General features: G+C 39.8%; 1 protein-coding gene across 4 annotated transcripts in view; it reads left to right on the forward strand.

The window, feature by feature from the left end:
* LOC127617645 (stromal membrane-associated protein 1-like) overlaps positions 1-18,008 on the forward strand; it is a 142,587-nt gene extending 124,579 nt beyond the window's left edge. The window contains exons 9-11 of one of the 4 annotated variants that reach the window (XM_052089661.1): positions 9,693-9,912; positions 10,987-11,300; positions 16,860-18,008. In XM_052089661.1, the coding sequence (XP_051945621.1) occupies positions 9,693-9,912; positions 10,987-11,300; positions 16,860-16,994 (669 nt within the window). In that variant the 3' untranslated portion in view covers positions 16,995-18,008. The remainder of the gene's footprint in view (positions 1-9,692; positions 9,913-10,986; positions 11,301-16,859) is intronic. The other 3 variants (XM_052089660.1, XM_052089663.1, XM_052089662.1) reach the window with 3 other exon arrangements.
* Positions 18,009-18,075: the final 67 nt, after the last annotated feature.

Genomic DNA, 18,075 nt, shown 5'->3' on the forward strand with positions numbered 1-18,075 from the left:
GGCACAATTTATAATTGTCTTCAAAACAAATTTTAGCATTTAAGCTATGCCTAATCCATACTCCAATCTTTTGACTGGTCCATTCTCTGCCTATGCTTAGAATAACACCCACGTCCACATAAAGCAAGAATGGGAAACCTTTATCCTATGAGTATTTACTAAATTATTCAAGCACCATACAATTGCTTGCCGATTCTTATTTGAGGTTGAAATCATACAAGGTCTTTCTATTATACAATTCTTTGCATTGTTATTATTTAAAATAAGTTTTTATCTTTATTTTAAATGTATTTATTGTTTACAGTTTCTGGAATCAATGCCATTATTTTGCTTTTCAAATTATTTCTCGATTGTCCTCGCAGGCCGATAAAAGTGGTCTCGCGGGCCGTATACGACCCTGAGGCCAGATGTTCCCCAGCCCTGATGTAAAGCTATTTGCCACACATGAAGCTTACAGAAACCCATCGTATGTCATCCCAAGGTCAAGGGCACTATACAAACATGTGTTGTAATATAGTCCACATTAAACAGCCAGATCCCAGGAAGAGCTTAGACCCGACTTGCCCGAGGAGCTGCGGCGCTGGTGGATTAACTTATTTCATGCTCCAGCCCAGCGCAATGCAGATTCACTCCTGCTGTCACTGTTGCCAGCTCTACCTTAAACCCAGAGAGCTCGAATGCATAGCCGATCCACTCATAATGCTCTGCACATGCATCTCAGCCCATTACTTGTGACAACATGCAAATTGTTAGGATTAATTTAAGGAAATATTTGTGCATATTTTAGGATTCAGGGACAGTAAAGCATCAAGTGTATACATTTTTGTCTTTACCAGACGGGGTGAGCTGGCCTGAATTGGTCCTGATTTTGTCACATTTAGAGTGTGTGTGTTCGTGCGTGTGTGTGTTCGTGCGTGTGTGGTTTTGTGCGTGCGTGCGTTTGTGTGTTCGTTCGTTCGTGTGTGCGTGTGTGTGTGTGTACTTGCTTTTCCAGGACAGCTCATTTACTTGATGTAGAACATCCTTGGCTATGTGAACAGGATGTTGGGTGTTACAGTCAGGGTTGCATTAGGTTGTGATATCAGACATGATGGACTGTAGCTGCAATATTATTGGGTATATCTCATGAAAACATGCAGTGTCTCCACAATTTCAAAAGAACAAGACTAATAAATAATGTTTTGCATAAAGAAAACAAAGCCTACTTTAGGACCATAAGGGTTTTTGCTGTGTAACTTTATTTTCATGACAATTGAACACATTTCCACCATGATTCTCATTACTGTAATGCTTCTTGACGTTTTATTTTGAGATTTGTTTAAAAAAATTTATTATTCTCAATGGTGATTTTTATTGAATTCTCATTACATAAAACTGATTATTTTTATAAATTATATTTGATGTACAGCATATAATTTATGCTGAGTTAAAAGATAATAAAGGCAGTTCAAGAAATTCCACCTTGATTTATTAAATGCAATACTTTTTCAATAATTTTATATGTTTATAATTTTTAATGAAAGCAAGATTTATTTTGCCTTTTAAGGAATTTATTTTACAAAAGTAGGCTATATTTCTTTTTTTACATTTCAAAGTAGTTTAAACGGGTACAATCAGCAGCAGCAAAGGAAGCTAACAAAAGCAAGGATCTATAGCTTGATTAACATATTAAATATTAAAAAATATATAATTTTTGCATTTAAGTAATAATGAAGAGATTTTTTTTGTGCCTTCCAGAAATGTATTTCTTCAAACAAAATTGAATTTCTTATTTGGATTGATTGATTGATTTTCAAAAGAATTTAAAGAGGTTCCATCAGCAGCAGTAAAGGAAGCTATCAAAAGCAAGAAACTATGGGTTGATTAACAAATTGTACGGTTTGTGCATTTAAAGTTGGCAGAAAATGTCAGTTTTTGAGTAGCATCATAGCAGTCCTTTATCCACAGACTATACCCAGTAAAATGTTCAGTTAGTGATAGAGTGGCATTAAATACTTACATATTAAATATATTCTTAGTCATGTGTGATGGAGGAGAAGGTCAAGTCATGCTGCTTGTATATAAGAGTATCACCTTCACTAATGCAATTATGACTGAAGTCTAGATCAGCTGAGTATCGATTACCACCATAGTGAGGCAGTGGATACCTTATTGAAGGCTGATACATTATATGAAAGCATATAGGTCAGGGTGCTGATGCAGGGTCAGGTTTCTCCATCTCAATCTGTAACCACTGCTAACTCACTCAGTTAAATGATCCCAGATAAGCATCACAGGGCCACTCTTCTACAATCAACATCAGAAAGTCAGCTGGATCAGTGGAGGTTGTGAACGCTATACAACAACTGGATTCTATAACTCCTCGGCGGCTGGGGCTAATAGAATTGTTGCTTGGTAAACTCACTCAAACCTTTCAAAGTTTTACTATTGTCTTTAAGAAATTGTCTTAATGTATACTGTTCATGTCTTAAGGTCTATTCAAGTGAGAGATATTATGAGTGGGAGGAGATGGACCACTCAAATGAAAATGTATGGAAGAAATCGCAACACTCAAAATGCCAGCTGTACTAATAGAAGTCTCCTTTCAGTTAAAAGACACAATCACCTTATTAAAAGAATCATTGCCATCATTGAATCAATGGTCATTTTTGACAGCTAAAGGAAAGGAAGCCATACCTTTCAGATATTTGATCCAATCATCTTTTTTGTGTAGGCATTTTTTACTTTTGAGAAGAGCATTAGATGGAACAGCCTAAAAATTTTGCATGATTTGAGAAGCAATATTTGTGATACAACTGTTTTCTAATTTTATTACTGATTTGATGTTATTGAACTGTTATCTTGACAAAGCGTTTTAAAGATGTTGGACTTTACCTATTCAAGCAGAAAGTAACCTGTTTTTTTTTTTTTTTTGTGGTTTGATTTTGTGTGGTTTGGTGTGTTTCTTTTATTTAATTTTTTGGATTACAAACAATTCAGATTTCAAATGTTTTCAAGATTGTCACGGAAATTTGGCATCAGACTTAGTGCAAGTAGCTTTAGTGCAAATTTTTTTTTGGTTTGAATATTTTTCATATTTGTAACAGGACTGGTCATTGAGGGAATGAGGAAGTTTGGTTCAGGTATCTTCTCACTCTTTATTCACAATAAACACTCAATGGTATGGGTTTAACACTATATCGTTTGCTCTGCTATGTGGCACTCTCTCTCCGGGCTCTGCCGTGGCCTCCTCTTATCACTCATCCTGAATGACTGCAACAAGAAATAGCTGTAAGGCCTATTTGTCAACCAGGGATGAATCCTTACCGCTTCCCCTACCCATGGATGTACACTCAACCATGCCCTCGCCAACCTTCTTCAAAAATTATTCGGGTTTGCCATGAGACCTGCTCATCTCAACGATCTCAGGACAGCCCGCAGATGTTGCAGGTGCTGCTGACAATCATTACTGTAAATAATGATATAGTCTAAATAGGCTGCGGCATAAGCAGTGTGCGGTCCGAGGACTCTGTCCATGAGTTGCTGGAACGTAGCCAGAGCCCCAAACAAACCGAATGGAATCACCACGAATTGGTGTAATCCGAACAGTGTGGAGAATGCTGTTTTCTCATTGGAAATTTGGGTTAAGGGGATTTGCCAATTGCCCTTTGTCAAATCCAGTGTCGAATAAAAAGGAGCTGTGCCTAACCGATTGAGCAATTCTTCAATACTAGGCATTTGATATGCATCAAATTAGACCCTGCCCTCTCCGGAACCGTCAACGTCACCGGGACTGTTTCCCTCCATAATTTCAGGTGGTTGAGATGATATATTTGATGTGTGTCAACTCTATCCATTTGTTTTACCTCATAATCCAGATCTCCTATTTGACGTGTGACCACTTGGCAAGTAATTTTTTCAATGTTGGGAGTAATACAAGCACTTTATCTCCCGGTGCAAATTCCCGTAGCCGAGTGCCCCATCATACAGTCGGCTTTGTTCTTGAGCTTGGAGAAAATGATCCTGTGTTAGTTGACCCAAGGTGGGGAGATTTGCTCTAAGATAAATAATATACTGAATTTTGTTTTTAGTACTTGAAGGCCCCTCCTCCCAAGCTTCAAGCATGATGTCGAGCAGACCGTGTGGTCATACAGTAGTTCGAATGGGGAAAACCCTGTGGAGGCTTGCGGAACCTCTCAAACTGCAAATAATAGGGGTTTGAGGGGGCCTGGGTATCTCAGCAAGTATTGACACTGACTGCCACGGCTCCAGCCATGTCAGTGTAGACTCACATGGGGTAATCTCCTTGTGGTCGCAATTAGTGGTTCTCTCTCAATAGGGCACGGGGTAATTTGTGCGTGGATCGTGGTGACTAGCATGAGCCTCCACATGCAGAGTCTCCGCTGTGTCATGCACAACGATCCACGTGATAAGATGCGCTGATTGGCGGTCTCAGAAGCAGAGGCTACTGAGACTTGTCCTCAGCCACTATACTAATAATAGGGGTTTGAGCCACTTTCAAATGGGGGTGGGGGGGGGGGGGGTATGGAGAGTGAAGAGAGAGAGAAACCGAGGGCTGCTTCACCCGCAAGTACACCGTCATATGGTCCTCAGCCAGCTGGACGGCCTCTTCCAGCGATGCCGTGTGGTGGCACTGGACCCATTCTGCTGTTCCGGTCAGCAGACGAAAGACGAACTGCTCCAGCACCACCAGATTGACAACTCCCTCTGCGTCGCGCTCCTCCGCCAACAGCCACTTCTGGTAGGCATCACTGAGCAGTTGGCAAACACAAATTGGCAGCCGTGCTCGCTCCACGTTAGCAAGCAGAAGTGTGCTGTGAGCTGGGTTTTTCCGGACAACAGCGGCACGAGGCTGGCCGCCCACTGTGATTTCAGCCATTTCCAGAGCTACACAATTCGCCCTCTGGTTCATCGTGCGGGCCCATTTTCATCAGGGTGAGAGTGGTCATGGAAGGTGTTGGGTCCGCGGTCGCAGCCAAGCCTTGATCCTGGTGTATGAAGCTCTGGAGTGCTTGCCGGTCCTCCGCTTGGCCCCGGAAAATCTGGAAGCACTGGTCTTGGTCTTGACACAGCTCAAGCAGGGTCTGGTGTTGCGCCTGGTGCATGCTGGCGAGGTCTTGATGACTTTGGCCAGCGGTGAGGGTTCCATGACTGCATTTTATCTTCCTCAATGTTCCCGGGTTTCGGCACCACTATAATAGGTATGGTCATTGAGGCAATGAGTTGTGGTTCAGGTATCTTCACACTCTTTATTCAAAATAAACACTCAATGATATGGTTTTAACACGCTAACGTGTTTGCACTGCTGTGTGGCACTCTCTCCCTTGGGCTCTGGCGTGGGCTTTCCTTATCACTCTTCCCGAATTACTGCAACAAGAAACAGCTGTTAGACCTAATTGTCACCCAGGGACACCTTACCACTTCTCCTCTCCCTTGACTGACACTTTACCACACCCTCGCCATAGTATTGTTACTAAGGGGCCTTTGCTGTTCATTTAATTTCCCCCTTTCCCTTCATATTGTTGATTTTCTAGCTGTGTATTGCCCAGATGGCCCTGTGTCTTGCCTGCTCTTTCGTCCTGATTGATCCTCAGATTTTGAGCTACAGTGGGACCTTGGCACGGTTGCATTGCCAGACTCTGCTCTGGCACATACCCAGCATTTACCCAATGCTGCGAACAGCCGTCTTCACCAAATCCTAACAAATACAGTCATGATTTTGGGACACTTCTGTTCTTTTGTTTCTTCTTCTTTTGCGCTTGGGTTTCCCTGGCAGAAGGGAGACTAGGGGGAACTAGACCAACCCACAGCACAACCAGAGTGCTAATTATCTGTGTGGGACTGCTAATCACACAAAGCTTGCTTTGTTGCACACAAAATCTCTCTCTCTCTCTCTCTCTCTCTCTCTCTCTCTCTCTCTCTCTCTCTCTGTTAATGTGTGAGGGAGCAATTGAATTGTGTTTGGGGGTGGGTAGAGCTAGAATATGCATGGTGCTCTTTGAATGTCACAGTGAAATACAGGCTGCACTGTGTGTATTTCTGATGGAATGTGTGTTTGTATGCTGTGTATATGTGTTGGTTTCTGTGCTAATGTGGGGGTAGGAGAAATAAAATATTCATGGGTCTGGTGCCGCACTGATTGCTGGTGAATGAGAACTTTTGTTTGTGTGTGTAAATATGTTTTATGTAAGCATATGGCAGAGGAATCATTGAAATATATAGAGTGGGCAACTGAGATGCATGTTTGCATGATTATGCACCTTACAATAAACAGACACAATTATGTTGTCCATTTTACCATTTACTTTCATTGAATAGAAATAAGATGCGGTGAAAGTGGGTAAACTATCCCTTTAACACGAAAGCTATATCTCTCTTTCTTCTTGACCATTGAGGAATATGGCTGGTCTACGCTATGAATTATGGAGTGTGGGTCTCTTGGCCTCTCCCCTCTCATCTATTTTTAATTCTAATAGCATTTCCTCTGTCCCTCTGTGGATAATCTTTGATTTAAATCAGGCAGTTATATTTTTTGCTAAGATGCAATGTGTTTGTGTATTAGTATCATCCCTCACAGGTATCAGATCTGTGCAGCAGGGTTTGGCTTATCGAGCCGCAGTACTGTTCACCCTTGTTCAGCTCCGCTCAGTTCTTATCGGATGCAATGGCTGCCGCTGCAGCAAGTAAAGGTGTTAACTCCCGCATACTTAAACGCAATACCACATATCGCCGACCCATCTAAATGGGATGAGACCAGCCACATCTGTCCCTGCCAACCTCCACCTCTTTCCCCCATAGCCTTGCCTTTTTTTCTCTAATTATTGTGGAGCATTTCCGTGGCCAGAGCTCCAGGACACTGATGGATAGACAGCAGGAGATCAGAGATGTGACACAGAGCTTGGAAGATCTGTGTAAAGTGCTTCAGCAGCAAAACTTCAGAGAATGGCTTGTTCGATATCTGCCATCTGAGCAAGCATGTTTGCCACTTAATGATACTAGGGGGAGGGTGATTTTTGTGGGGAAAATCGATTGGTACACATATCTGTTTTCACTCGATTTGCATCAAAATGATGTGGTACATTCTCCCACTGTTTTTTTCTTCCCTCTCTGCTTCTCCCACCCTCTCACTCTCACTGTCTCGCTTTCATAGAGGGTGAAATGTGTTATAATTGGCCCTACTGCTTAAAGGGATAGTTCACCCCAAAATGTAAATTATTTTATCATTTACTTACCCTCATGCTATCCTGATCTGTATCTTTTGCAAAACACAAATTAAGATTTTAGAAGAGTATCTCTTAAGCTCTGTATGTCCTCACAATGCAAGCGAATGGTGGCCAGAACTTTGAATCTCCAAAAATCACCAAGTCTGCAAAAAGTAGAAATGCACAAAGAATTCTAATCTGTAAAAAACAAAAGAATGTGGTAGTGAAAGTGGAGATTTATAGTGAAAAAAATGCCTTGAATTTTGAATTGTTTTTATCATCAGGGTTTAACAATGGATTTAACAAATAAAAAATATTCATCCTGCTTAAAATGTAGATTTTGTACAATACTGTATATATTAGATAAAATCATGTTTAACGATCCCAAAACAAATAGAAATTATTTAATTCATGAATTACACAGCCTTCGTGTAAGAATTAATTTTTCTTTCTAACGTTCAATCATTTATAGCTTTTTTCTCTGCGCATTAATGCAGCAAGCAGTGTCGGAAGATGTTATCCGCAGCTAATCTAGAGTCCGTTTTTACATTTCACTTATTGTTACGGTATGGATTTGGCTTTGGGAAACTGACCAGTAGTTATGTGCCCTTTATCCCGAAGCAGAAATCGAAAGCAACAGGCGGTCAATTAAGTGAAAATCTTTACCAATCAATTGCTCAATTGCAGAATGCTACACCTGCAAATTAGGACACACTGATCTGCAAGATCACACATGTTTATTAGTTTTGATGTAGGAATATTTGTGTAGTGTAGCCTTCTTGCTAACCTTTTGATGTACTACCATGTTCGCGTAGCACATCCTCGTGCTTTCTGTCAATGTGATGCATTACAAAAGGAATATTTGCTAATTCTCACGGTCTCTCCACACTCCCTTTCGATTTCCTTGTTCTTAGCTTTGATTTATACTTTACATTTATGTAGGTTAAAAGGTTTGCAACTTCACTAAACAATGTTTGAACTCCTAAGGCCTTTTGCTTATTTTGCATGTTCCCAAACCAGCATATCACAAAGCACATTCTGGGTTGAGCAAGCAGCCCTGAGCAACCTGAGCGAGTGGAGCGGAATCTTCAAAAATAAATTGTTTTATTTTAGTCATTTCTGTTTCAGTGAATTTGAATTTTCAGGAATCAGTTTAAAATTCAGTCTGACTGATTCATTAGTGAATAAATCTAAATTCGATTGACTAAATCATTATCAAGTAATCACAAAGGACTGCAGAGTTCATTGAAAAGTCATTGAAATGAATTGATCAAAAAGTGTGGAAATGTTGCAACCTATGCCCATTTGAAATGTTTTGTTGCAAACATAGCGTTCCTCTGTCCTACTCAATTACAGTGTAATGCTATAAGGAATGGAAGAAAGGCAGCGCCAAATCTCAGCAAAGCTCATCCAGGGCTCCAGCGCCACAGTATGTTACCTTGGATCATTGTAGAGTTTCTTCAGACATGTGCTATCAAAGTCAGTAAGCCACCACCAGCATGCTGAGCTTCCTGGAGTTATGAAATATTATTGAAGCATAGAACTTTCCCTCTGATTCAAATTGACTGGCTTTCTTGTCGGAGGGTTATCATGGCATCATCTGTACCATCTGCAGTTTTGTGACTGCTAGTCTACCATCATAGCACTATAATTAAGTGAACGGATGCAGGTGCTTTGACTGAGCCTCTTACTGATTGTCTCCATCTTCTGCGATTTGTGTGCGAGTGTGTGTGCTGTAACTTTGTGTAAACTGTGTATTGTGTCTTGTCTTCCTGAGCTATTCATTCATCACAGCTGCAGTCTAATTAATGTAATTTCTCTGCTTCAAGATGATGAAGCCTTTCTGTCGTGTGTGTATATGCGTCTGAGTGTGCATTTGTGTGTCGTCCCTCCTCCGACATAGAATGGATATTTTTTTTTTTTCAACTTGATTTTGGTCATTTGTCTTTTGCATTATCTATTAATTTTCACTCTTTTGTCCCATGGTACTCTACCACGGCAGTGCCACAGTAATAATATCAGATGGTAATAAAAAAATATATTTTTACATAAACCGTGGTAACCATAGTCATTTAATGGCATTAGCATGGTACTCCAATGTATTTTAAAGAAGGTAGCATGCTATTGCCATGGAACCATGCCAGAATAACATGATAGTGTCATGGTACTTTTTTATAAGTATTATTATTTCTGTATCACTAGCATCACCAAAATGATTTTGCAAATATAATTACTTTATCCCCCCATAATTCACCTTTAAGGATAATATTTGTCTATTCAGCACAGATTTTCCCACCATTTAGTGTGGACCATATATTTAGAAACCTCATTTGGCTCTTGATTTGAAGACCCACAGATGTGTCCATGCGTGTGTGTGAATACTAATGAGTTTATTCAGATGTGAGGGAATGACTGTATAAACCATGGTATGAGTATATATTCAGGTGTGACAGAGGTGGCTTTAAGTTAATGCTCTCCATTACTCTCCAGGCCAGTTCCAGTATAGCAGCTGGGAGCTCTCAGACCAGCTCCTCCGGAGGGGCCGTGGCTGGTGCAACAGGCACAGGAAGTGCAGCTCTAGCACAGGGAGATCTGTTTAATGAAAACAGCGGGAGCAGCAAAGCAGAGGAGTCGGCCAAGAAACTTCTGTCCAAGGACTCCATTCTCTCCCTCTACGGCTCCAACACTGTCCCACAACAGCCTGCACAAGGTACACCCATCCACTTTAGTTCCTTCTATGTTCCTCAAAGACTTCATCTGTCCGTTTGAATGAGAGAATGCAGTGCTGTAAATTACGGGAAGGAACCAGCAGGGAATTTGCAAAACAATAACATATAGACAATATTGTGATTGTTTTAGTTTAGTGGTTTGTTGCGATATTGTCCACTCTAGTTTCTCATTCTCTTAATTTGCCTTCGGTGCTTTGAGCAACAAGTGCTTAACTTCCTGCATTACTTTATTGTAGAGTCATAGAAGAAGCATGAAGTTTAAGCACATCAGCCTCAACCAAAAAAACAAACAAATCAAAACTTGAGCGAATAGCATACCTTGGATCTGATCTTATTTATCATTACACAAAAACCCTTGCAGCTTTATGGAGGATCTGTACGGGCATCCCTACAAATGAAACATGTAATACGATTATATTATCTTGACCTGTCTTTGCAATTTTGCCTAATAAAAATGTTGGTCGTTGATGGTTTGTCGCTTTTTCCCCAAAAAAATATTCATTTGAAAAATTTAATTTACAATATAAAATATTGGCGTTACATTATCATTATATTATTATGCGATAAAATATTGCGATACTTTTAAAATATTTATTCCCTCTCTAAAGTAAATGGTGGGATGCGTCCTGGGTCCGTGGGTGTCCTTGCGCGCGCGCGCGCGCGCGTGTGTGTGAAAAAGCAAAAATGAGCAAGGTTCTTGAAGCCCTCCTTTAATGGGAGTATCAATAATTCAAGCACTGCGTGGCTCAGCACTCTGATACTGTTGAACATGGTTTAAAGCTGCCTTCTTTGCCTGCCCTTCTCTTCAAAGAGGACATTTTCCAAAACCTTAGATGCACCAAATGATGCCTCAAATATCCATTTCCTCCGGGATCAGGGCAAGAAACGGCACACATTTGAGCAGATATTGATTACTCTTCTCTGTCTGTGATGCTTTGTGTCCATGTCATCTTGCCAGCTTCTATTTTTGTCTCTTTGAACAGATTGAACACGTTGTTATGTGTAAACGTAATCTTTGCTTATTTCTGTACCTTTGTGTGTTCTGGCTCCCACAGCTACTGCAATGTTCATGGGTCCATCTCAGATGCAGTTTCCAGCTCAGCCACAAGGGAACTTCCAAGCCTTCCCAGGAATGGGAGCTGCCATGCCGCCCACTACCATGATGGGAGCCGTGATGGGTCAAGGAGCTATGATGGGTCAGAATACAGGCATGATGGTTGGCATGACAATGCCCAATGCTTTCATGGGAAACGCACAGCCAGGGGTGATGGGATTGGCCCCAGGCATGATGGGACCTCAGGGCATGGTGCCCCCTCAAAACATGTATGCCATGCAGCCAGGTCAGCAAGGCCAGTGGAATATGGCACAGGTACGTTACATCTGGATTTGAAGACTGTTATATTTTGAAATGCTACACCTGACAGATATCACTGAAATCTGTTTCTTAAAGGGTTAGTTGACCCAAAAATGAAAAATCTCTTATCATAACTCACACTCATACCATCCCAATGAACACATCTGAAGAAAAATTGAAAAATATCTCCGCTCAGTAGGTCCTCAAAATGCAAGTGGGTGGTGATCAGAACATTGAAGCTCCAAAAAGAATAGACAGTCAGCATAAACGTCATCCATACGACTCCAACGGTTAATTTAATTTATTTTAAAGTGATATGATTGCTTTTGGTAGGAAAAAGATCAATATTTAAGTACTTTTTAACTTTATATCATCGCTTCTGTTCAGCAGCAGTATGCATGTTCACCGAAGTGCTGAGTTCACGCAGTCTCTAGTGTGATGTATTCGCGTTGGCATGTTACAGACATAATCTCACGCTTTTCTCTCTGTTGAGACATCCAGGATAAGCACACAAATGCACCATTGTGAAAAACAAACAGATAAAAATACAGATTTAAACCAAATCCAACAAAGCTTCTGTACAGAGCGTTCCTCCTACTCAGTTGTAAACAGCGCTAATCTTCCTGCTGTGTCGCACGATTTTCAATTCTTGCGTGAACTTGCCATGTGCATACTGCTGCTGACTGGAAGCGATGATTCATAGTTAAAAAAAATTGCAAATATTGATCTTTTTCGCACCAAAAGTTATCCTGTCTTTTTAGAAGACATTTATTTAACTTAATTTTGAGTCGTGTGGATGATGTTTATGTTAACTGTCTGTTATTTTTGGAGCTTCAAATGTCTGATCACCATCCACTTTCATTTTAAGGACCTACTGAGCCAAGATATTTTTATATTTTTCCTCAAGTGTCTTCTGCTGATTAAAGTAAGTTATACACACCTGGGATGGCATGAGGGTGAGTAAACTATAAAACCCTTTAAAAGCAGTCTAATTCAGTGGTGAAGTCTGTCGGAAGTTAGCAAAAAGCATTTAAGCAACAAAGCATTAAGCATTTGCTTTAAGCAAGGCACATTCTGTATGGCTGAAGGCTATTTGTTTTGAAATATAACGTGCTGCAGAGATAAGTACTTAGATGAAGTAGGGTAAGAATATTGTACCATTGAGTTGAGGGTAACAAGCTTGTAATGCAGAGATCTAACCAACTAAACTAAACAACCAGTTTAAGATGATCACATTGTCTGAGCTTTGTTCTGAATGGGTCTACTAACATTCTAAGAATAAACCTGAATTGTACATAAATTGTGGCAGCTACAGGAGTCCATTGTAGAGGATGCACTGAAGAAGCTCTTGTGCAGATGCTAGCATGAACCACTTTACACTTGGTGTCTTTAACTACTACGTATACCATTTGCTGTAATGCACTTATTATGTACATGTGCTATTACATTTAAAGTACCTGCATTTAATTGCATCTGTAGTTACACTGTTAACCTTACCTCTAACCCATCCCCAACTCTTACCCTAAACCCTACCCCTTAACCTACCCATACCTCAACCTCAGTAGCATCAAATGTGAATATTGTGGCAATTATGCAGAACAACATGTAGTTACACAATAAATACATTGTATTGCAACATTTTTAATGCTAGTACATAGATTAAAGACACCTAATATAAAGTGGGACCTCTAAACTTATCAAGAGATAAGCAGGGTGGGAAAATGGAGCTAAAATATTCAGAATTACAAATTGTTGATGACTCTACTCTGATGTAATCTACCGGAGGTCAGTCAAGAGCCCCAGGTTAGGTTCATTTTCCTCTGGGTGTATTTTTTACCGACCCACTCAGCAATAGAATCTATTAGGAGTCGTCGATATTAAAGTAGGCATTCATCCTCAGTGCAGCACACTAACTGTAGTGGATCAACATCAGCTTTTTATGGAAAGAACATCTATATCTAACACTTACTATTTATCATATTAGACTTTGCTGCACCACTTTCCACAATGCATTTTGCACACTACCTCCCATGCACTCACTGAAATGGGTCTGATGATCAGCACCAAGCCTGCGTTTTATTCAGATTAGATTTTTTTAAATGGTTTCATGGTTGAAAGTGAGTTTATGGCAAAAAGGCTTTTAGTATCTTTAGAGGTGGCAATCAGCAGTGACCTGGCGATCCAATATAATATTGATATCTGAGTCGCAATGCCATAATATTGCGATTGTTTAGTGTATTGCCATTCAAACTGTGATATATTAAGATCTTTTACTCACTTGTTTCTCATTTATCTTCATTGGACTTTGGTGCTTTGCTCAAGAAACCTTGATTCCAGCATGTTTTTCATTATGCAAAAACTCTTGCAGATCTGTACGGACCTTACAAATGAAACAAGTTTGTTTTCATATTAGCATATTGGCCGAATAGAAATGGAGTTTGTTGACCAAATGCCACACTGTTTCGTCCCCACTTCTGATGCTCAATCTCTTTTTTCCAGAACTATTAACGTCAAAAATGTATCAAAATATTATTGTAACAGTATTGAGGTAAATTATTATGTTATTTTGATATGCACCGATCAGCCACAACATTAAAACCACCTGCCTAATATTGTGTAGGTCCCCCTTGTGCTGCCAATAAAGCTCTGACCCACATCTCAGAATAGCAATCTGAGATGCTAATCTTCTCACCACAATTGTACAGAGTGGTTATCTGAGTTACCATAGACTTTGTCAGATTGAACCAGTCTGGCCATTCTCTGTTGACCTCTCTCATCAACAAAGCGTTTCCATCCTCAGAACTGCCGCTCACTGGTTGTTTTTTATTTTTGTCACCATTCGTAGTAAATTCTAAAGACTGTTGTGTGTGAAAATCCCAGATCAGCAGTTACAGAAATACTCAAACCAGCCTGTCTGTCAACAACAGTCATCCATGCGATCAGCCAATTACGTGACAGCAGTGCTTAAAATCTTTCAGATACGGGTCAGGAAATTCAGTTAATGTTCACATCAACCATCAGAATGGGGAAAATGTGATCTCAGTGATTTGGACAGTGGCATGATTGTTGGTACCAGGCGGGCTAGTTTCAGTATTTCTGTAACTGCTGATCTTCTGGGATTTTCACACAGTGTATTTTGGCAGCACTATAATTTTTATTTATTTTAAATCCTCATCTAATCTTCTGTCATCTCCTATCTGCATGAGGTGCATTAAAGATTGAGGGCCCTCCTGGCCCCCTTCCTGTCTCCCTACCACCTTCCATGGCCCATGACCCCCTGTATATGATGCTGAGAGCAGAGGGAGTCAGAGATTTCAGATTCCAGGAGGTTAATTACACATCATAAATCAATTCTGCATGCCTTATACTTACACCGCCTTAATTAAAATCCCTCCCCACAATGCAAGTGTGTGTGCTTCCTGAGTTATAGGCCTTTAGCACCACGTTTTTATTTTGAGAGCCTGGCTGGTGAAAGGAATACCTTTGCTTAATGTTTTTCTGGAGTGAGGGTAATTTTTGCCTCACGTTTCCTGGGAAGAGCGCTTTCTGAGATGGACTTGATTTTCTTCGTTACCCCACACAACGTGCGACTGAGGGTTATTATCGTTTACCAAAATTTTAATGAAAATTTCATTAAAAAAATGTAATTAACTGAAATAAAAATAAAATGTATTAAATGTATTGAATATATTTAAGGATAAAATGAAAATTTTCATAAATAAATTTGAGGTGTATTTCTTTGCACTGTATATATTTTTTACAACCTTCCTTGAATGAACATAAAAAAGTTCCATTAAAATAACATGAAAATAAAAATACATTTTTGTTTAATAAATTATTAAAAAGAGCATAGAAATAAAAACGAAATTAAAAATGATAATAATCCTGGTGCAAATCCCTAATCGATGTCTGAATAGAACAAGTGTGCAGTGAGTAGAAGAATCATTACGAGTTTGGTATTCACTCCCTGAATAGCTCAGTACTGTTCTCAGAATATTTACAAACACACAAATGCCAAGTAATGCACTCTCATGGCCCACAATTTTCTCTGTACTTTGGCACGATTGTCTGAGAAGAACGCAGTTGTAATTACGAGCACAAAATGAAGTAAAGGTCCACAGTGGATCATCCAGTGTTTGGATGGAATTTTCCACATTTTCTCTGACTCTTTCAGTTCACACTCTTAAGTAACTTCAGTTCAACTCATCCAGTCATACACATAGCCTAAAACAGTTTAGTCACATAGTGAAACATCAGAGCTCTCCAGAAGTTCACAGTGATGGAAATCCTCTCTCAGTGCCTCAGGAAGGGGTTTAAGACCTTTGGAATTGAACAAGAATATGAGGCCAATGAAGCCTCTTGTATGCCAATACCATTACTGGATTTTATTGGATGTAATTTGTATTTGAAGATGGTATGGGAAAAGGCAAGTGAGCTATCGTTTGAATATTCCAAGGGCCATTTTCTATCCTTTTTGTAGTCCATTTATATTGTTTGTTCAGGTTTCTACACCAACAACTATTAAAAAAAAAAAAAATGTTTTTCATGGCCATTTCCCAATCTCTTTCCTGTATTTAATAGGCTCTCTTTATTTAATAGGCTGTTTTGCCTTTATGCCGTCTATGTGTTAATGAGCTCTGTTAGGATTGGCCAACCTCTGCATATTGACACGTTCACATTTTCACTCATCAGGTCGTGCTAAGCTGCTTAGTTACTGAATAGATGTACACATGGGTGGTTATACTATATGTTTGCGCACTTATGGTTGTGATATACTGTAACCATGATGATTCCTAAATGACCCAGTGCAGCTTAGTTTTCATAAATGGTCTAGGTGAATTGCATTATGAACAGTGGTGTATGTTGGAATAAATAAAACAAATATTTAAAAAACAAATCCTTTTATTTCCCCTCTTATATCTGGATAAAGATTGCACAGACTACAATTGCCAGAATTCAACTTACTATTGAAAAATAGGTGGCTTCTAAGCTGCAACCATTAGAGATTTTCTTTGTCTTCTGGCTGTAAGCTATTGAGGCAGCTGTATAAATCAGTCCAACCCTGCTGATTGGCAGCCCCACCACCAGCAGACCCCCCAGGACACGCTCCTCCATGCTTCTCTGCTCTCAGGAAGAATAGTGGTGAGAGTAAATGGAAAAGTAAAACATGGGTAAAGAAAATGAAAGAGAGAATGCTGGACTAGGAGTAATAAAAGGATTGAGTGAGTTTAAAGATCAGATTGCTTGGTATCCTTAAAAAGAAAAAAAGAAGAAAAAAAAGGAAAAAAGAAAGTTAGAGGGAAAGGACATCTGCACACATTCGCACATCTATCCCTTTAAAGGAGTCAGTCACTGTGTAAAAATATCACTTGCAGTTTCCACTACTGCAAACAATCCCAAAAAAATCTAAATATTTTTCTACTTTAAAGGGATAGATAGATCACCAAAAATGGGATAAAAATAGTTTACTAATTGTGTAATATCTTTTAATTCAATGATTTGATAATGCCAAGAGAAGTTTCATGTCTGTAGAGGTTTCATTCTTCTCTGACTAACTCACCTCATCTTTTTCAGATTAACCAACAGATTTCTGGAATGAGCCTGAATGGTTCTGGTGCTCCAATGGCATTCGGCCCACCTGGTGCCCCCATGGGTGGCTGGGTGGGACCACCCTCCGGTCAAACTCTCAGCACCCAGCTCTGGAAGTAAACAAATGAGGAAAGGTGGAGGACACGGGGGCACCACATCCTTCCATCTCTCCTCCACCATCAACCGCACCCAGAGTTTTATTCATGTACTGTTTTTTTTCCTCCCATCTCTTTCCAACCATTACTACTCTGGAGAGCATCAACTCGATTTGTGCTGTGTATTGATCAAGCGAGCAAGAGTATGGAGTTTAAGAGACTGGCAGCTTTGTCCATCTTATTTGCAATGTTTTTTCTTCTATATATAGATTGGGGGGGGGGGGTTCAAAACACATATCAGCGATGAAAGATGCTGGACCAATTATACAGGCTTCTAATATATCTTTACCAAATCAATAGTGAATAATTGTATTTAAATGACAGAGGTATGGCTATCATATTTGTGACTTTCCCCCATCCCTTTCCTAACTTCTGTGTATAGAAGCCCCATATCCCAGAAACCTGTAGCTAATATCGTATAGACCCATGTAATGTATGTAATCATGAGATTGAGAAACCTGTCGTCCCTTCTCTCCAGCCTCTCACCTCACCACATCCATGTAGCTCCATATTTACTGTGATGTTTTAATGTGTGCATTACAGAGAAGCACAGTGAGTAAAAGACAAATAAACCTGGAAGACTGTACAGCTGTGAATGTAACAGCTTGCAGAAGGGGGGTTATGTGAGTGAAACTTGTTGGCAAGTTTTGGAGAGTAAGGACCGAACAAAAGCGTGCAGTCAAACACGTCAGTCCCGCCGCTGTAGCAGAGATTGAAAAATGTACACACAGGGTCTCTCTGCTGTGCAATAATATAAACATCTACACCTTGTCATCCAGGTTTATTTCTATAACGTGTTTACATTTTCTGGTGCCTAGTACAGAGAAAGAAAAATGTCATTTCTGTGCATTAAAGAGTGAATAGCCATGAACTATTGTGTGATCATTTTGTCTAAAGACGCATTTATTGTAAATTTATCTTTTCTTTTTTTTTTCTTTTTTGCTTTTAAAGAAGGTCATTTGGAATAAACACAGTTGTAATCCAAAGTTTCTGTCCCTGTAATGGTGTCTCATGTGCTGTGAAACAAAAACTGGTTTTTACTTTGC

The sequence above is a fragment of the Xyrauchen texanus genome, chromosome 24 (genome assembly GCF_025860055.1).
Source record: "Xyrauchen texanus isolate HMW12.3.18 chromosome 24, RBS_HiC_50CHRs, whole genome shotgun sequence".
NCBI lineage: Eukaryota > Metazoa > Chordata > Actinopteri > Cypriniformes > Catostomidae > Xyrauchen > Xyrauchen texanus.